We start from the raw sequence: 22,308 nt of genomic DNA on the forward strand, positions 1-22,308 counted from the left end.
TATTACCTATCTTATGTTGTATTTTTTTGCAAGGCACTTAGAGAATGTTTGAACTGGCTTTGACAATCTGCGTCTTATTTTTTTTCCCCCAGCAGCACTCTAGTGCATACCCTTTGAAACTGACGGCATATGATATGCTAGTCCACAGATCGCTCAGAGTTAAAAGGCAGACTGCACTATGGTGACGAGAGGGCTTTGTGTAGAAGTACAGTAGCCCTTCCTTAGAAACCTAACGTTAAATAAGGCCTGTCCTTTTCTGTCTGTGGGACAAATAAAACTGGCAGCTTTTAGTTTCTATTTGTGAACATGAATGACACTGAAATGGCACATAAAAACAGTGCCATTAAAAAACAGTAAAAGGAAACGGATTGTGATTATCCGACTTCGACATTATGATGCAAAATTCAGTTTTTCGAGCTAATCTGTTTTTAATCCAAAACAATCATGAAACAGTGGATTTTGGACATTAGCATTTAAAAGGCACGAAATATTACATGTGTAACAATCTTGATGTCGCTTATGCGAAGCGCATGTTCCTAGTAAAACGAACAGGAATACGCATAGTTAGAACAATACATTCCTTGGAATGGTTGCCATTAGCAACGTACTGAAAGCAACACCTTAAGCAACCAATGGCTGAGAGAAATCGCTCACGTCTGTGTGCGTGTTCTGGCTACCACAACGAAGCAAAGAAAAAATAGTCTTTCTGAAGCAAAACTGTTCCTTTCATTTTGACTGCTCCAGAACTATGTACAGAGATTTCATAAACAGTACATGAGGCTTAATAAGGTACATAAAAATAAGCACACGGGCAGCATCACCATCTTAATCTACAGCAGCCTACAACATGTCTCGGAATGTACAGTAGAAACAGAAAAACTGCAAACATTATTCAATCAATGTTTAAACACACCATTTAAGCACACCTGCTGCACAGTTATTGCAACCTTTTGGTCATTGTGACGCAACTAAAGGAACACGTTAAATAATACACAGTGGACCCGAATTATTAAATGTACAGTAGTAATTTCAGACATTCGACATTATAAAAGTAAACACTATTCTTTTCTAACAATGGAAACATTTGCATGAGTCAGAATGAACGGTGTATCAACACGAAAATCAATTCACTTTTGGTTGTTTTACGTCGAAATTCCAAACTACAAAACGTTGAATCTTTTAAGTGCAGTGCATACAAGTGGGTTTTAGAAAACTTAGAGGAAAACATTAAAAGTGTTTTCAAACCGTTTCAGCAGCACTTGATCGCCATTAACGTAGGTCTGCCTTAAAATAACGTTATTTACTTTATATTTATGGAATTATCATTGAGCATCTTGTGTGAGGCTTTTACGTCTTTGACAGAACATTAATGAAGTTATATTTAACCTTGCTAAGTGTACACTAAAGGTCATAGTAGGCGGGATACATTTTCACCGCTAGCATGCTGTTTTCACTGGATCACGCTTTTAGCAAACTAAATGGATATCACTCTAACTCTATGTACAGTATATATAACATGCATATTAATAAAAAGAACTTCTACATATTCTACAAAGGATATTTGTCTACCTTGCTGTCAGGCGTACCCGGGAGTGTTTGGTGTTACCTCTTCTGTGATAATGTGTACTCGCTATATACAGTATTATTGGCTGAGTGAACATAAAACATCTTTAGGCAAGAGGCAGGAGGAAGCGTTTAAGAGACGTGCTGCACCACAGCCCATTTTAATATGCAAAATGCGAAGGGGCAACAAAGGGGTCATGGTTACATCTAAACTGTGTTTGAACACACCAGTTATGGCGTCCAAAATCATTCAGTCTGAGTGCATTCTAATTCATGAGTAATATTTTTAAAGAAAAAGAGTCTTACCAAATCTTAAAACGTGCGGCATCCCCTGAGAAAATCCCACACATAGTAATATCAGCAGAAGAAGCCTAACGGTGCACCTGAAGACCAGATTAGTTAGAATTGGGGATATAATCTTCATGATGTTTGTATAATGCACAGTGCTTATTCCCTGTATTGTTAGATTCCCCGAAGTTGTTTTATTGACGTTATGCAGGGTAATGGCCCTCAGTGAGGATCACGGCATGGTCACTTAGAAAAGAAAGCATATGCTTCCCAAATCCATTAGCAATCCCTGCATGTTCTTGTTTCACTGCGCCAAGAAGCAACCTTCCGATGCAAGGAATGGTGGGACATCCATGTTAGGCTGTGCAAATCCAGAAGAAATCCATTCACAAGCAGTCTGAAAAAAAGAGAGGATCGGTAGATATCCAAGCAACACAGTCTAAGGAAGACTAAACCACGGACGGCAAGATTGCAATAGCAATCTATAGGCAGCGGTTGTCTATGCTACCATTCTACTGCACTGCTGCACAGCGTCTGACGTGGAGCCAAGATTAGTGTGTGTGAGAGAAAAAAAGATAGCTTATTTCACCGGTGCTGACCACAAAATCTTCCGATTCCTATCTGGCACCCGAGTGATGTTACATCTTTCCTTTTTCTCGCTATGGAACTGGGGAGTTTCGTTTATTTACGTATCCACACTCTTTGTTTCTGCCAACAGAAGTCCCCACCGGTGGGAATATAGTGTGCTCTTCTGTAAAATCAATACATGAATTCTAATAGCTGGCTCGGCAGGTCGAAATCTGTTAGCCTTGAAGTTGTGTAAGAGGTATGTACCAAAGTTATGATAGGAACCGGAATGTTGCAGATAATACGAAAGAAAAGGGGGCTTTGTGTGAACTTTTAAGAGCATAGTAGCGGAGCTCTCTAGAAAGACACTAAATATTGTTATTAATACTGTTTATATTTATACCATCTATTAAACCCTGCAAATTTCAGTGAAATTGTATGAGGCTAACTTTAAGGAAGACTTTCATAAAGATTTACTTTATTCATTGCAGCAATAGAAAACTGTATCTATACATTTAATGTTGCCACAAATCGTAGAGAGCTAAAAATGCCTTTTTTTGTTAGTGTAGACCGAAACAAATAGCCATGAGTGTCGATGTACCTTTTGCGGTTTTACTATTAAAGTTATTTAAAGTTTTTTTGTTCTAGTTATTTTAGTCTATCTTTACGAAATCAAAATGGGGATGTAATACTCATTAACGCTAGTTTTACTCTTTATCGCCGGTTAAGAGTAACCACTTCTACTCGCTTTTCTATGCAGATTAATACTGAGGCTGATATTCAATGACGCTTTAGACTGCAGAATATAACATGGTTTATCCTACTGCAAGCCATATTTTTAGGAAATGTGCAACATCTTTATGTTTAGTATGAAGTAGAAATATTTTAAGTCGCTTTAGTATATAGCCTGTATACTGTACATATCCCATTAGATGTACAGTACTATATGAAATAGCGTCACATTCCTGTAATAAGCACTTCGAACGTCAACGACACATTTTTGTAAGCGGCGTGTCATTTATACCTTGTAGTCAGATAATCTAGTTTTAGCTTATCTTTAAATTGACTTTTAACAATATTTTTTAAAAAACTTTTTCAGAAGTTTGTTATAAAACCTATCAGGTCTTTATTCTAAAACAGACAATGTTGCTTTAAATTGAAGGCAATTTCGTGTTCCTTAAGACACCAGGCAACTCCGTTCGTTCAAATGAAAAAAACTGGTTTCGATAATCTACCTCATATGCTTTTAATCAGTTTTCACGATCAAAACCTCTTATGGCATTAAACACTATAATCCAATTTGAGTAGCCAGTCTAAAATTCATTACGTGTTTATTATCACAGTACTTTGAGAGTTTTATGAGAGATTACCATGGGTGCATGTTTGTGTAGATAAAAAGATTTGTAATCAACACGTCTAATGGAGACGGTAATTCCGAGACAATACGTTGTTCTAGTGAACTATCACTCGAGTGTCACAAGGCGTTGCGCTCGAGTACATGCACCAAACTTCATTATTACGGTTTGAACATGAGCTGGTGATGGAAGTTATGTTCAAAATCTTTTCGTAAAGGTACTTCTGGTACACTGTCTTTTCACATTAAATGCTACTGAGGGGCTGTCGAGTGATCTATCACAAGTCGCGTTGCGTTCCTTTTATGTTTTATGTTTAGTGTTAATTAGATAAACCTATATGCTCCACTACTTTATTTTTTTTCTGTTTCTTGATTGTATCTGAATAGGTCAGGATGTTAGAAATACAACCAACGCATTTACTAATATGACGATGATACGGTTTGTGGATTTTACTTATCCAATTGCATTCTGTATTACATACTGTAAATAAGTGGAATTTGGGTTTCAGCACCGCGAACAGCGACGCGTTGACTGGTATTTCTAAAGTAGTAATATCATGTCTGAAGCTTTCCTATTTTATGTTTTTGGCATGAAAGCGCTCCGTACTTATCAGGGCTTATAATCACTTACACGGCTTTATGAATCTCTTCATTTTTATTCGGCTAATAATAAACTACACTGGCACTTTTCAACAATTTACTTATAACCTGCTGAACCGCAGAAATCTGAGTTTAAAATCTTAAGTCACATGAAGTAGTTTTATTACAGTCTTTGCCTTAATGTACTGTTAGGGGCTTGATTGGTTTAACAGCACAGGCCAAGCTGTCAGTAATATTTCATTCAAGCCAAATCCCATCTTCAAACTATATCAGTTTGATTGAAAGGTGGACAAATGTCTATCCTCCAATCAATAGCTCAGGGTAAACATTTCCTGTTTCAATGAATAATGTATACATAGTTTTTCTCATGAATAGGAATGCTTTATCTTTTTTTGCTTAATGCCATACTTTCACCTCACTCCCTTTGGGGACACCCGATTGAAGAGATCAAATTATTGTTTCCTTCCAGAATCAGAAATTCATGCATTTTACAAGGAAAAGTTTTAAAGTAAACTTTTAACAAAAGCTTTACACTCAAACAAATATCACACATGCTTTTTAAGGTCATCCGCAGGTTTCTGTGTAAGGTTTAAGGAAAATACATTGTGTTTTGCCTCTCTGTGCGGTAGGGGGTTCGGAGGGTGGGGGAGGGGTTAGAGGGGAAATAACATTTAGTATTACAGTACGCTTTCCTTCTTAAACTTTCTAATAACTTGCTTTAAGCAGGTTAAATTTAATTGAAATGTTACATTCAGTATTAATTCGACGCCTTTCGCTTGAAATACTTAAGTCATACACTTATTACCTACATAGTATCACTTACTTTTTAAACTGTTGCAAATGGATGGTACTGTTCTATATTTGCTTAGTCTATACCGACGATTAATGAAGGAAAACTGGCAATTATGTTTCATTGTCATGTAGCAACTTGTATTGTAATTAAAGTATCACACAGTTGAGAAATTAGCTTTTTTTAGACATAATACTTTTAAACTATAGTGTGGTTGGTATTTATCTCATTTGGTGAGATAACAGAAATATATATATATACTGTTCCGTTAGCTTTTCTTCCTTTTTAAGTACAGGCTCATGTTTCTACGACCTCTACATTGTCTATGTAATGAAGTTTATATTTAAACCAGTCATGGATCCATACATTCTTTTATATTTATAAAGAACAATCCAAGAAATGTTTGGAATTTCAAGTGAATTTCTGAGCGTTCGTATGATGAGCCATACTACCTGTTTCTAAACTTGATTCCATATTGCGCACCACGTTAACACGAACGTCCCCTAGAATTTATATTGCAGACAAAACGATTCCTAACGTCTTTTAAGCAGCACAATACCAAGTGCATTAGCCCTGCAAGCAGAGAGTCGGAAGAGACATGCATTTTAAATAGGGGTCAAATGAAGACACAAGAGGTCATATCTCAACACGCTTTATTAACTAACAAGTCGTAACCTTTTAGACATTTACAACGGCATTCATGCCAAAGATTAACATGAACCGTGCCATATACGTATTTGCTAAAACGAAATATATAACACTCATTTATCAGTATATCGAAATTATTTTTAACTTTATTTACATTTTATGGTTTAACTTTCTCACAAAAAAACATATTTCCAACTTATTTTTTGCTATGGCAAAAGATAAGATAGAATTTTGACCATTTTAAAATAACATTTGTTGAGAGTTCTCGTCAAATGTTATATCACTACAAGACAAAAAAAATACATAACCACCAAATATTGTAACGTTCAAAATTAAAAGACTAAAAAAGGAGCGGAACATGACTGAGTTATAAAAAGGAGACAAGGTCAAATTAATTCCAATAAATAAAATGTTTTAAAGCCTTCTTACCTTCGGGTTTGAAAAGCAGAATGAGCTGTTTAGTGTTACAAGAGCAAGAGAAAGTAGTTCATTTGTTCCAATAGCTCAGTGGAATCAGTCCTACAGACTAGAGACTCGCTGTGTCTGTGCTGTGGAGAAGACACGCCTCCTGTCGGACAAAAAAACTCATTGCTTAAAGAAACAGCATACATCAAACCGAGGTTTTCTATCTTTAATCTGGGATGCTGAGGCGTTTTAATCTGTATTTCTTAAAGCATTGTTGACTTCTGTAGCACGAGAAATCATGTAGCGTTCACTAGCGTGTTTATAGGTGTACTTAACGCGGAGGTTCAGCACTCCTTCGGAGAACCTCAGAGACCCCCAAACGCATTAATAATGCCACTAGTGTGGGAAATGGAACTGTGACGAATTGATCAAACTTGTTGGGTGGAAAACTGTGAGTGAGGCACGGCAGAATGGAAAAGGTTAATTATTTCAGTAAAGAGGAAGTGTTTTTTCGGGAATTGAGCATTTGTAACAATTTAACCTTATATTTTCCCACGTTTTAATAAAACCTTTCCATCGTTAGTACGGATGCATGTATTTAAATATCAGTAATTAAAGCCTTCTAGAACCACTTACTCTGTTTAAAATATCTGTTAACTGTTTAAACCGTTTTATATAATTAATTGTTATCTACATTTTGATCTGTTTGGAGCATCATTCTAAGTAGGTTGTTGAAATTTACATGTATAGTTATTCAGTCAAAAGCTCATGTTATCTGTCTTATCTGCCAAAGCATAAACAGTAATATAACCAACACAACGACCTGCGACTCCTGCTTAATTTAATAAAAAACAGCCTTCCCTTTTTATCACAGACTATGAAACAATGCCTGCAGTTCAATGTGAACTCTGTCAGTGTGAAAACAGTTCAATAGCAATAAGAGATAGTGGTGATAAGAAATTATATAAATTGGTGGGGTTGCAAAATGAAAGGAATCTTTGATATGACCTCTTTCAGTTAACAGAATCAAAAGTGTAGTTGTAAAGTCTAAAATAGTCAATGAGGCCATTGTGAACTAGAAACAAGACAGTATAGATGTGCTAGTGAGTCTCTACAATTGTATGGTGTGACTTGCAGTTCAATTGGCACACACTGCTTTCTTTAATTACAGGCAGTCTTCCATGTCCAACAGGAAATTAATTATTCACCTAATCTGCCTGTGGAAGTAATACCCATAACCTGCAAAATACAAACAAAATGTTGCATAAAATCAGTTTTATTGCCAAGGGAGACAAAGTAGAAGAAAGTCACATGTATCGTGTAATATAGTAAATACACTGCAAGTTTAGTAAATGATTTGGAAAATTAATGTTTATTTATTTTGTATGAAGAAACACTAATTTTAACTAGAATAACACAATTACAGGTGGGCTGTGGTCAGACAATAAAACATTTGTGGATGTCTGAGCTGTGTTAAACAAAGCAGGAAAGGAACATTTGCTATTTAAAACATAAGAAAAGCTTATTATATTACATAAGAATAATTCATCCATAATATTTGCTGAAACAAAAGTGTTTCTGGTAAATGACAGTGTAAACTCCACATTTTATGGTTTTCTGCTGCATTTAATGACAGTTTTTGCAATCAAAGAGAGAACATCTCTCATGCTCAGCAGAGTATAGTTCCTCAATCGCTCAAGTGATTCTTGCACATTGATTTAATTTGTGCCTTGTTTTATTATAGTTATTTTCCAGCACTCATATTAATACTGTTTCTCAATGGTAATGTACAAATTAATCCACTGCTACAAAAACTCTTATTTAAAAAATATGTAAACTGATGTTAATTGTAAATATAGTACAAATATATCTACTATGCCTAAAAGAACAGCAGTACCAACCATTTGATTTTAGAGTAATTAGAACCATCCACTTCTTGGTAGCTAAAGCCAAAACAATAATTGTTTTTTTAAGCACAACAATGGAAACTTTAGCTACACTGTTTCTTTAAAAAAAACATGGAGTAAATGGATATGAAGTAAATTAACTACACAATCTACTGACAGTGTATAGTAAGCTACTGATCTTAATATCTGCTGTATGTAAATATATCTTATACTTATATAACAATCTGTTTTAGAATAGGTAAGTATGTGGCATCTTGGAGAAAATGTGAATGTTTCATAGCACAATAAACCAGTACATGAAAACATTAGTCTTTGTCAGTCTAATTTCCTTTTAAAATGTAAATGATAATGACTAATTTTAAAATGTCGCTGACAATCATTTGTTTAAATTAAGTGCCTAGACTAAATCAAAACTATGACCCACCCACTGAATGCAAATTTTGAGCTCTGTACTTTGTGGTGATATTTTGTGTGCAAGGGGATTTTTGTTTTGGGCCGAAAGAAACTCATCAACAAATGCTACTTTTTAAATTTGTGATTAGTAAGTGGATTGAAGCTCTGAAATAAAACTGTTGCACTTTCTGAAATGTTAACTTTAGTTGATAAGCAGTTTATTTGGATTAAAAATGAAGAAATAAGAATATGATTTAAAAATAAAAAATATATAAAAACTGAAAAACTGTACATATGCCTATTTACATATTTTCATAGTGGTTCAAAACTACCCTCCAAGAAGTACTATTTGTAGTATAGAATATTAAAATAAATAGCAAACTGGAATAATTGAAAATAATGGAATTTTACATATTCTTTATAGGCGATATACATTTTATGTAAGGATTAAGTTTAAGAAAAAGCTATTTGTTTTAGTTTAGTGTAATAGCAAAGGAAACACTATATCCAATCATAATAGAAACTGGTATTGTTACAAATGATGATTACTGAGCCATTTAGGGACGTTATCATTTTATAACGTTGTAATTTATTACACTATTAATCTGAATGTGTTTCATTGACTTTTCAGCAGTTGCTTTCAGGCCTTCTATATTTAGATACAATTTAGATGAATAACCCTTTTTTGAAGGGTGAGTACATTATTGTTGATTCTCACCGAATATCTAATACAAATGCCCTGTTTTGAAATGTCACAGATCTTTTCAGATCAGGCTTTCGAGATCCTGGAGTAACAGGAATATTATGCTAACTCTTCCTTTCAAAACTTTGACTAATTCTGCTGTGCAATTTCACATATAATGGGTTACTCGCTTTAAAATATAAGATCATAAAAAGTTGCAAATGAGAAGAACTCATTCAGCACTTCAAGGTGATTTGATAACTTAGTAGCAAGGGGAATCCAAATTTCCACCCAGCTGTTTCTTAAATAGCTTGTTTGGACCTCAACCACCTAAATCAAAAACCTATTTCAGATGCCTATAACTCTTTACATAAAGAAACATTTCATGTTCTTCATCCTAAATGAATTCATTTTTCTTATTGTGACAATGTGTCCTTGTTTCACTACTGAGTGTGAAAAAGTTCTTTGGATTGAAACTTTCTGTATCCTTAGGATTTTGTATATGTGGATAGAGTCTCATATAAATCTTTTTTTTTTTTACACTGAAGAGATTTAGCGCCATTATCCTGTCCAAGAGCATGAGGGAGCAACGTTGTTTGGGATAGCCAGAACTGGAAAACATGCTTAAGAATCACCGGGGGACTACATGTAGGACAGAACTACTGGACCGCACTATTTTGGGACATTTATTTGCTATCCGAAGTCCAAATGGGTACTTGCGATTGTGTCTGGAACGCGTGCCCTTTGGAATTGGTTTTTTATAATGTGCCATGGGATCGAAATAGACAATGTTAACTGTTGTATTGCTTGAAAATAAAAAGCGCACTAAAGCCAAACTAGTATCTGTTGCTGGTCTTTGTGTGACGGGTGGTTTCGGGAGATGAATAGAATCTGTGGAAAGGGAAGGGGGGTCCTTTACAATTGCAAGATGCATAGTCATCTACAAAGTAAAGAAATCCCTGATTTTGGGGGTTACTCTTATTGTGACAACACCTTTTGAAAAATGTACATTTCTGCCATACAGAGCATTTGAGTGTACAATGCAACATATAATTCCATCAGCAATCATCAGAAGCAGCTTTATTTGATATAATACTGGATGAAAGCCTCTAGGAGATTCTTCCATCTTTCCAAGGTCTTCTGAAATCTTGAAACATCAGAACACAGGATCACCACCAGTGAGGGGAGCCTAGATACCACAATTCTTTATAATCCAGAAGAGCTTGTATCTCACCTGGTTACTAGTGATTAGATAGTTTTGCAAACAGAAGCCTGAGGCTGAGACTGAATCGATATTATGCTGACTAGTGCCCCTGGCTGTACAAAGCCATGTGCTTAAAACTGTGAGGTAAGTTGATAAATACATGACAATGCATCAGCTAGCTAGATCTTGGTTGCATATTTTGGAAAAAGTGATTCTGTGTTCAAACATTTGGATTTTTCACCCTATAAACCAAATGTATCCCAGAGTGGTAAATGTGTTTGGCATGCTGTTACTGAGCTCTTAAAGGAGCAAAGGTTCCATTATCAGGGACTTGCTAGCATGAAAGGCTGATTTGATAAGTGCTAAGTGAATTGAAATGAAGGGTGATTACTGTGATGGACATAGTAAAAACTGGGATTTTGTATTTATTTTCGCTTTTGTGAAACTAAAATTCAGTTCTGAGGATAAGAACCTCCAGCCTCTGGTCCTCTCCCAATCATTGTAGATTCATCTCCAGTTGATGACAAAATTAAGAGGATCTCTAAAAAACAGTTAAATGGGATAGTGTGATTCTTAGGATTTCTAATTTTTAAACCATCCATTCATTTTCTATCCCCTTTATCCAGTACAGGGTCATGGGGGGTTGGAGCGTAACCCACAGCAATGGGTGCAAGGCAGGATACACACTGGACAAGGCACCAGTCCATCACAGGACAAATATGCACATATTCACACCAGGGCCAATTTTTACAGAAGCCAATTAACCTGCCAGTATGTTTTTGAACTGTGGGAGGTAACTCATGCAAAAACAAGGGAAACATACAAACTTCATGCGGAGAGCACCCCAGGAACTGAAGCCAGAGCTCCAGCGCTGTAAGGCAGTAATACCAACCACTGTGTCACCCTGCCACTCGTTCTTAAATCATTTTTCAAAATTAATTCTGAGAAAATAACACAATGCAACATTAATTGGGCAAACCTTGATAATAACAAAAAACATTCGATTGTGCTGTCACAGTTCTTAATCTAGCAAAATATAACCTAACCACATTTATTTCCAAAAGGCCAATTTCTGTAAATGACTGCAACCAAGTGTGATTTAAGGGGTTTTCCATCCAGCCTTATAATAAAAACACTGCTTTTAGAGCCAGCAGTAAAAGACATCATGACTGAAAAATAAGTAGTCAGGGGCTCAGCTGCACAATCACACCAGTCACATCTGAAAACGTATTAGTCAAATACTGTATATCTTAAGGTGCACATTACAGGATATTCCCAAAATACATGTCTATGCAGTAGATATATTGGTACCATAGGTACACCCACGAGCTCATCTGTAGCAGAGAGGTTTGGGATCTTAATGTCGAACCACTGGAATGGCATTGTGCATTTAAAAAGGAACTGGAGTCTGAATTTCTCAGACCAGTTATTATTTTGGTAACAAAATAGACTAATTGATGGTGTTGCAAAATTTCACAAATTCCAAATAAAGCACAAAATTGTAAACTTTGTGAAAGTACTGTGTGGTTGCCATGTTGTCCCAAACCATTTGTGACATAAAACCGGCACTTCCTGCTCACTTGTCAATGTAATGACTAATGTCATGTGATGTATGAGTAAAAAAGTAGAGGTTGTGCAGCAGACATTTCACCTCAGAGATGTTCCAACCTGATCTACTTGTCAGCAAAACTGTCTCAAAGTCAAGAGCAATATTTCTATTGGATAAAAAGAGATCTATTTACAAGCATGTTTGTTTACAATGGAATAGAGACAGTACAGGGTAGATAAGAGAAGAAAGTCTAAGATGAGAGAATATACAGACTTCTTGTGGACTTCTTGTCCAGTGACAGCTAAAATGATTAAATCAGATGTGAGGGTGGCCCATGGCCTCGTGTTAGTATGATAAGGGATGAGACTGAAATGCATAAACCCAGGAAAACCCAGGAAATGAGACTAATGAGCTCCCTCAGATCCTGAAAAATGTGCAGGCCACTATCATCATAGATGTCTCTGTAAGGATGAACATTTCTTGTAGATGAAGGTAGGTAGGTAAAGGGACAATAACTAGTTTATAAGAGGAAGTTAATCCATATTTAGGTGAAAGCTATGAAGCTTCACATTTTGTGAAGCTATGAAGAATGTGGTTGAATTTCCTCCATGTTTCCTGTGAGTTATCAATTACACAGCCATGCAAAGGTTGATAGCCAGGAAAATAAAAGATCTTGGAGTTTAATTGATTTAATTAATGCTTCCCCATTTGGTCTCTATGACACTGAAGTTCAAATTCCAACCACATCTCAAGCACCGTCAAATGAAAAGCCCAATAATACAGGGTTAGTCAAAATGTTGCCGACGAGTATAAATGCCAATTATTTTACTAAAGCTTCGTTTTCTCCTCCACAGATGGCGAAGGATTGTAAGGTAACTGTTAGAAACTTTGATATTTATGCTTTCATTTGAAACCTTTTTTGTCACAGTAACCCATGCAATTAATTTGTAATAAACTGTCAAAGCTGTCAACAGCATTTTGACTAACCCTGTATTTAAAATTAGGTAGAGCCAGACAACTACTTTTAGAGTGCTGTGAGGTTTTCAACCGTATCTCAGATGTGTGTTACCTCCACGGACGCTGACCCCGTGGACTCTGTATTTATAGCTATCTACTGGTAGATGGCAGATCCTCTGTGTGCTTCATTCACCAAAGGGAGAAGGGCCACCTTGGTCCCATGCTGCCAGCAACTGGTTTATAAGAATGTGTTTGCATGGCTTTTTTAACACATACTGTACCATACAATGACTGATAGACAATGTACTTTGAAATCTGACTTTGGGCTTAACATGTACTGCTAGTTTGATGTGCACTTCTTGTTGAGCATTATGTTATTTCATTCAAGTGGCTATTGCCAGTCTTGAAGTAATAATTCTACCAAATAACTATTTTTATAATGCAGTTACTATAAACACCAGTGGAAACACCCTGTAGTTTCATAAATCTGCCATTGTTGTTTGTTCCCAAACCACGGTTTTTTTTAGACCTTCTAGGAATTTGTGGTTTTACTGGGGAAAGGTAGGGGGCAAAGCCTGACAAGCTGCTAATGATATTCCTTATTTTGTGGAACTTAAATGTGATTTTCTGACCTGTTTCCAGGTTTATTATGCATACAGTATATGTAGTTTTTTCATTCTTTTCTCTGTCTCTCCCTCCCTCATATTTTGTCTATATATTTAATATACTTTCAAACTGTAGTTGACTAAAAATGACATAAGGATATATACTGTATGTTTTTCCACTGGGGACATGAATTCATGAACTAAGTATAACAAACGACTGAAAAAGACAAAATAAGCAAACAAGTCAGAGACCACTTAGCTAAGAGCTGTTAAGTTGGATATTTCTAGACCTCTGTGCTATCTATCCTCCTGTTCATCACTTCATATTAAACCCCCTTCCCAAAACGTCAGTCACTGTGCCATACTGTCAAGATGTTGTTTTCTTCGTAAGTAATTACTATAAAAGATAGAATTATTCAAACTGGAGAAAATGGAACGAAAAATAAATTCTCTTTAGAATCTGTAGATAATTGTCTGTTAATGGGGAATAAATGAAACATTTAAAGTGTTGAGGAGTGGTTGGAGATAGAACATCTACTGGCATTTTTCATTTTGATTTCTGTACATTTATGCCAAATAAAATGAAAATATGACAGTCTGGGCAAAAACTTGAATCCTTAACAGTCAATTAGCACTGAGCTCATTGCAAAACTAATCGGAAACAAAAAAAGCATCCTCTATCACTATGCCAGGTCATATAAGAATGGAACCTGAAAGCACCACAGCACCTGTGGAATAGCTAATTATAATGCTTTTTAGATGCAAGGGGTGTAACCCCGGTGTCCTGGCCAAATTTCCCATGCCTTCTAATAATCCCCCTCTATGAATTGGCTACATTACTTTGTTCTCCTCCTCCCCACTCCAACGACAGGCGGAGCGACGCGCCGGTTGGAGTATTCTCGGTCGCATTTAATGGCAACATCAGCTCAAAGATTTGGTTCAAACCACCAAATGGAGACGGGCGTGCCGACAAGCGGACCCTGCTGATGCGGGATTAACGCTAGGATGAGAGAGAATGCTTTTTAGATGCAAAGTATCCTGTTCATTAAGATTATTTTCTGTACATGGCAGGGGTGAAAAGGTGGGTGAGGTGGATTCAGTAGGTAACAAAAGTTTCCTGAAAAAATGCATATACTGTAGATGTTATGTATTAAGATCAAACGTTTTTACCAAAAACAGAAAACAGCAATAATGTCACGATTATAGTCCCCCCTCCTTAAGAGTGCTCCAGCCCTTTCACTTTAGACTTCATTCTGTGCACCTGATCCCTTTTACCCAGCCCACCTTAAAAGCCAGGCGCTGACGCTCTTCCTAGCTCTGCATCTGGTTTCCGCACCATGCGAGTCCGGGACCTGGAAGCGCCTGGTCCCGTTGAGGTTTTACCTCTGTTCCTGTTCCTAGTCCACCGGTTCCGACCCGGTTCATGGTTTTTAATTCCTTGTTTTGATGGATCTCCTGGCTTTGGACTTACTCTTGTGTTTTTGGATACCCTCTAAGGATTACTCTCTTGGATTGTTTGCCTCGGCCACACCTCCCCCGTGCACCAGCACACTTTGGACACGCCCCCCTGTTTTCAGCCCCGTATTCCTGCATGACGTTTTCCCAGTGTTTCCCCACTTCTTTGGATTGTGTCGTCCACATAGGGTCCGGAAAGAACTGTTCGTTACAAATAACTCATCACGATAAATGAAGACAGGTCTATTGACCTGACACTTTGTCTTGAGTCACATTGGGTCAACACATTTCTGTCTTTCAGTTCATGTTTTAATAAAGATTTATGTTGCTCCTTCTGAGTAATATTAATTGACCTTTTAAAAACAATATATAAAAAAGTGATTAGAGTTTCCCCAATTAATAATTGAAGAAGCCTGGGTTTTGTCAACAAAGTAATTAGATGTTTCTAAAATAAAATGTTATGAAGTTTCTTGATCTGACATTATGGTTTCTTGATTGTCATTATGGTGGAGGGTGTCTCACATTATTGACATTGAGACTATCAAGGAAGCATAGGGTGCCAGTCATGACAATACTGTCACAATCGTTACTCCTCCTCTTAAGGGCGCTCCAGCCCTTCCTCGTTCTGTCCCATTCCCCACACCTGTTCCTTATTCCAGCCCCTCTTTAGTTCCACCTTTAAAGCCAGACGCAGGCGTTTGCCCGGGGCTTCTCATTGATTTCCGCATCGTGAGAGCCCGGGGTCCTGCCGCGTCTGGCTCCGTTATGGTTCTAGTTTCCTGTTCCTGATTCCCTGCCCCGCCGGTCCCGACCCGGTTCTGGTTTTAACTTCGGATGGATCCCCTGGTCTTGGACTAAACCTCTCGTCTTGGATTCCCCCTCTGGATTTACCCTTGGATTGTTCGCCCTGGATTCACTCTCCCTGGACACCTGCACTCCTCGGACACGCCCCCTGTCTCCTGACCCTTCTCCTGCATGACTATTTTCCCAATTGTATCCTCACATTCCGGATCATGTTGTCCGCATAGGGCCCGGAAAGAACTGTTCGTGACATTTGTATTTCTTTTCTCAGGTGCTGGTAGCCTCTGTATTGTAGATGGATTTATGAATGCTGCAGAATATATTTTGTATTCTTATGCCGTATGTTACCCAGTACTAGCAATCTTATTGGACAGAATTATATCTTTAAGCACAACAATTGACCTTTGTTTTAGTCTGTTTTGGAAAGGGTGAAACTGCAAAATTTGACATTCTATACCATAGCCTAAGCAAATAGAACCAGTAGTTTCCCGTAGGCTCAATGAAAGGCTATGATGAGAGTAATACAGCAAAACCATAACTTTTATTTCTACTTTACATTTTTACTTCACAAACTATCTTTAAAGGAATTTCTTAAGAACATGAACCATTTCTTCATTTTTACATGAGCAGCTACAGAAACTGTTAATTAAGGAAAATATATGTTTTTTTAGACACACAGACAGGGAGAGAAGCTTGGGGTCAGAGCCCAGGGTCAGCCATTTACAGTATACAGCACCTCTGGAGCAGTTGGGGTTAAGGGCCTTGCTCAGGGGCCCAACAGAGTAGGATTCCTCTGCCAGCCGCAGGATATGAACAGGCCACCTTCCAGCCACCGGCGCAAATCTTTAGCCACAGAGCCACACTGAATCTTCATCTGGGGTATTTTCCTGCTGCTACCTACTACATTCTACATGGAATGTGTTGTGCAATGTAGTGGATATTGCAGTATCAAAAAGTGCAGTAAGTAGGGGGTAGGTGAGTTTCACCTGAGATTAGTTTGCACTTACAGGCTTGATTTGCAATAGAAAATCAATAGATATTGTGCTGCTGTCCTTGGACCATGAGGCAAGTAAACATAGATAATCAAAAGAAGTCCTTTAAATTAATGCAGATTGAACAAAATAACTGTTAAATGATTAATTCAGCCTTATTAAAACATAAATATTAAACAATATTCAGACCATTATGAGTAAGTTCATTAAGCTAGTATGCATGATCCAGGAAAGGATTATAGCATAAATAAAGGAAAAGAAAGGAGAGAAGATAGAACAGAAGGAACATTATCCATAATGCTCTTCTTCATAAAAAGCTTTAACAGTGAGAGAGAGTCTCTTTGAAATTAGACTTGAAGCTAAGCTCTGCCCAGGAAATCTGAATTCTGAAAGAGTACTGGTCTCTAAGCTTTGTTATAGAAGAGAGCTTACTTGATTTAATTAGAAGTTCTGTTTTTAAAATATCTTGGTTGAATCTTTGCTAAAATTCAAAAGGAAACTTACAGAATCAGGCATAAGAGTAGAAACTTTTGAAAGTTCAATGAGAAATATTGAACATGGTTTTCAGAAATGGATGACTCAAGAAATGATACACTTGTCATGATAGGGCTTGGGTAAGTCGAATCTGAGCATGAGCGAAACTTTAAAAAAAGCTTACAGAGATGGTTTACCAGCAAGACACACCCAACCACACCACAAAGTAAGAACGCAACTGTACCAATAAATTTACAAAAATAAACAGGATAGGATGAAATGATTTGTAGTCTCAATACATTAACAAGTTTTTATATAATCACAGGGTAAGTGCACACTCATCACAGTTTGGCTTGGAAGCTGCTATGTATAATGTATTCACTCAAGATTCGTGTATTCTTACTTAGCATTGGTTGTAGTCTCTTAAACCTGTGCTTAATTTGCACTGAAGCTCACTGAAGCTCAGCTCTTATTCCTCTTAACATGAGACTGTCCACACACTAGGACCTCTTAGCACAGCTCCAGTATCACCCAGGGTAGACTTAGATACAGAGTTGGTACATAAGTGGAGCACCAGATGGAGGTCAGACATGAAGAAAGCTATTCAAAAACTCTATTTTTTATTTGAGCTTTAATTATGAATTTGAAACCCTGATCATGTAAAAAGTTCTAAAAGCCAGTCACATACAGTATATTGTCTTTCAGTAAAACTACCAGAACAATGTCTTATAAATTTGAACTACTATCGTTAAAATTAATAAAGCCCCAAGCAACAATCAGGTGGGGATTCTGCTGTTGATATATTTGCAACTAGACTTAATATGCTCTTACTAAAAGCACAGCTGTGGAAAATAAGGATTGTGTTTCATCAAGTAAAAAATATTTAAATCTGATTAACGAAACTCAGGTGCTTTTGAACGTTTGGACTATTAACAAATTCTCATTCTCAATCTCATCAAACCAAACATCCATGGCTAATTATAAAAAAGAAAACAATTCTTCAGCTGCATAATGTGTTGGAAGGTAGGCTCTCTGGGTCTACAGAAAACATCAGCAAAAATTTCTAATTGTTTCAGTAGATTCAAATTGACATATCACTACAAGAGAAAAACCAAATTTTTCAAGATAGGACGACAGGTTCAGACAAGATGGTAGTTCTTCTCTGCAATACATTCCCTGAAAACTGTGGGGAATGACCTGCCTTCCTGGGTCACTTAACTAATTGGTCAGTTGGCATTTTAAAAACCAGGATAGTGATAGAGTGGTACAGGGATGTGGAATACCATAGTAGAAAGGCCAAGATGCCCATATTTATAAATTAATGAGCCACGATTGACAGGAATTGAATTGTAAATAAAAAAAACTCCACTGGAGACAAGGCCAAGTCCTTTAAAATGTTCCATTGTGATATTTTTTGGTTTTCCTTAAGACATAACTTAATCGTGTTTCTGTCCTATGACTTCAGAATATATTTCAAAATTGTAGGGCACAAGCGTGACATGCTATTGTGGAATTATGCAAGTGGACAACTGAAAAAGTTTGAACTTTGAGGAATCTCACAGACTCCTTCATATTAGCAATCAATGAATAGACAAAGCAGGGATAGGTAATTTCCTATATTACATGTAAAATGTGTAGAATTAGAAGTGAAGGAGTCTTCCTGAAACATTTAAACTTAAAAGAGAACTTTAAATTCTAAATAAATTTAATATTAAATCTTTAGTGCATTTCTCAGAACAGGTTTAACAATTTTTTTGCCTTCACTGACCACACTATCTATGAAGTACTGTACTTTAAATATTCACCCCTTTGATGTGGAATTTGAATGTACTTTGTTTGACCATACAAGTTGGTTTTACAATTTCCTTTAACAATATTCCAATTAAATCCTTAAGATGGCATTTTAATACATCTCTATTAAAAGATGAGGAATTTAATTCATTTTAAAAATTGGACTGACATCATAGAATTGAATGTGACACCCCTGAATGTTTACCCGCACTGCTCTGGAGGACTGCCAAGGTGGCTTTAAGAGGAAGTATCATATCAGACATACTGTACCACATAGAAGCTGGGAAAAAATAAACTAAGCTTTCTGAATCTCCTACAATTGTAAATAAAAAAAACCTGTTTAAATGATAAAACCGCTTGAAGCAGAATTTAATAGAATATATGAGCAGATTGAATTTATGTACAAAACTAAGGGAAAATAATTTTGAATTTGGTAATAAGATGATTACTTGCAAGTCAGTTAAAAACAAAAATGGAATCTAGCTAACCTACTTTAAGCAATGAACAACACACTTATTTCAGTATAATAAAACCGAAATAAAGCTTACTTACTATGTTGTAGTTATCAGCCCTTATGTCTTTTTAAAAGTAGGGTTAATTTATGGTAATCAAATGTAATAGTTCAACATTTACAAAATCTTCCACATGGTGTAACCCAGACATTACAAATGTAGGAAAATCCTTTCTGTTTAAAGCATGGCTACAAAAGGGTATTTCCCATTTGAGACACATCTTTCATGAAGGAGTAAAGGAAGACCACTCATTCAATAAACAGAGGGAAATATGCAATACCAAGGCATTCATATTACCAATATGTCCAGTTAAGAGAAGCTTTGAAGCCAAAAATCAATAACCAGTCTGATTCTCTGCTCCCATCCACAGGAGACAGGGACAGAAATTGAAACAATTAAAATACCACTTCCAAAATATATAAAAACTGCCAGTTCAGATGAATATAGCTATGTTTCTAAAGACAAGTAGAACAGGGATTTCAATAAGCCAATAGAAACGGATAGCAATTTGTCTTAACACACTTACTACTGTATTTCAAGGAAGAGTAAATAAACTTAATCTGATTTAAAATACAATGGTACATAGAGTGGACTACACAGACAACATATGCTAAAGTACCATGGGGATGTCAAAAAATGACATGCCAACAATGCTCAGGACATAGTACTGACCATTATACTGTATTCACACATTTTGGTACTGCCCAATTCAACAATTGTTGGTCCAAATCTTGAGAACACTGTCCAAGATTCCAGTCTCACCATTTTTTAATTTAATTTGTGACCTCTTACCTTTCATTCTACCTATTAAATTTTTTTAAATAAACCTGAAAACAAACAAATTTAAAACAGCCTTAGTGGGATAGCAGCTGAACAGGTAAGGTGAGTGTGACAGAGGAGCCTGTCACGAGGTACAGGTAGCATGGGAAATACACTATTCATTTACCTTCCATTGAGCAGTTGCTAGATAAGTTCCTGAGGGTGCACACTCAGGGCTTGACTAGTAACTGCTATTTCTTAATTTCATATACATTCACATACATAAAACACATACTTAAATGCAGGTGTGAGTGAGTGAGTGAGTATTGTGGTGTGAATGGAGAGCACTCTCAAAATGAATGATACTCACTGTTTGGTGTTGGCACTTCCAGTGTAAGTCAGCCTATGGTGGCCTCAGAAGGCCAAACCTAACCTCCCTTCTCAAGGTTTATTTATGGAGATGGAAAAAACCACATGCATGTGAAGAGAGGGAAATGTTATTGTTTGTTTTGTTTATTTTCTGTATTGTTTATTTGAACTAGCATCAAAAGAACTGTGTTATTAAGATATGTGATGTTCTTTGGTTAGAAAGGAATTAATTATGAATGTATAGTTGGTGAAATTATTATGAATTGGAGAAATGGTTTGTTCCAGAGGGGGAGGGGCTTACATACTATTTGAACTGGCTCCTCAGCCTAAGAGGGCGTTGTTGTTGGTGGTTGGTGAGTCAGGTCATATGACTTAAATCTGAGAGAAAGCACTAAGAAAAGGAGGATTTCTTTATTTGAAGAACTATTTGTGTTTCTTTTTGGTGTTTTGTTATTCTGGTGTGGGGGACTGGGAGCACTAAATAAACTGCACTTTATTTGTGCTTTGTGGCGGAGCCATTCTTTTATAAAATGGACTTACTTTGGCCTTCCTCAGGCCATTGTGTGACAGTGAGAGTAGGCATTCAATTAAGGGGGAATTTTAAGGGGACATTTTAGGTAGGCAGTGAAAATCCACAACGGCCTTTGTCTGGGCATCAAATAGTAGTATGGAATCACTAATGATCAAGAGTCAGGACCTCACTTTGGCATCTTATTGGACAACATTTACTGAGAGTCATTAAAAATGAGTATTGGACCCATTAGTTGTTTGTAATGCCTGTCAGTGTACAGTAAAATCATTATATTTTACTATAGTATTATAGTCCCCTGTATGTAAGTTTTAAACCAAGACAAATTCTAATGGATTACAAACAACATCCTCTGTGAAGAGTGCCTGAATTGTTTTGAATGTTTGGTGGCTGGTGAATAAATGACTCATACATTAAAGCCTATCTCATGATGAGATCAGAAATTCCAGAAATTGCACTGCTTTGCTCTCTTTAGAACCAAAAAGAATACAACATTTGTAAGACAAATCTAGAATTATTTTAATTCTGTAGGGCTCAAACTATGATAGACATTTAAACAAAAGCTGCCTGTTTGAACTATCCTCAATGAACAATAAGACAGAATAACCATGAATGAGTCATACTACTCAACACCAAATTAATCAGCATATCTATGTTAGGGTCACCAAAAGTGAATTCACAAGGAGCATAATTCAGGTTTTAACTTGGGAAACTATCTCTCCTTAAACACTTATTTTACTCCAACATAACAAAATTACATACAGGAGATACATTAAAATTAGTATATAACAAACTGTGTAATATTAAGAACACAAAACAAATAAATAACATCAAAAATCACAAGACAAAATTGTTTTTCTTAATAAATGAAGGCAGAAAGTTATTTATCTCATTAATACATTTCACAGGCCTCCTAAGTATCTCAGTAAAGGTGCCTGTTTCACCTACAAGTTGGTTTCTGTAGTCCAGTTTGTCCCAGTTGGCTGTAATCTGTCTGTGACTTTTGGGAAAGGGAAGGCTCATAATGGCTAGGGCTCCACAGCCTTCAGCTTGCTGTGAAAAAGTGAAATGTGTGGTTTATCAGATGCTTGGGAGCTTTAAGTGTTATCCAGTG

At 36.6% G+C, this 22,308-nt stretch overlaps 1 protein-coding gene across 1 annotated transcript in view; it reads right to left on the bottom strand.

Moving 5' to 3' along the window:
- Positions 1-6,672, bottom strand: part of grik2 (glutamate receptor, ionotropic, kainate 2) — a 272,439-nt gene extending 265,767 nt beyond the window's left edge. Inside the window, exons 1-2 of the mRNA XM_088906563.1 lie at positions 6,240-6,672; positions 1,870-2,248 (exon numbers count right to left, since the gene is read on the bottom strand). Of these exons, the coding sequence (XP_088762689.1) occupies positions 1,870-1,987 (118 nt within the window). The 5' untranslated portion in view covers positions 1,988-2,248; positions 6,240-6,672. The remainder of the gene's footprint in view (positions 1-1,869; positions 2,249-6,239) is intronic.
- Positions 6,673-22,308: the final 15,636 nt, after the last annotated feature.

The sequence above is a fragment of the Atractosteus spatula genome, chromosome 2, assembly GCF_055471065.1.
Source record: "Atractosteus spatula isolate fAtrSpa1 chromosome 2, fAtrSpa1.hap1, whole genome shotgun sequence".
Classification (NCBI taxonomy): Eukaryota; Metazoa; Chordata; class Actinopteri; order Semionotiformes; family Lepisosteidae; genus Atractosteus; species Atractosteus spatula.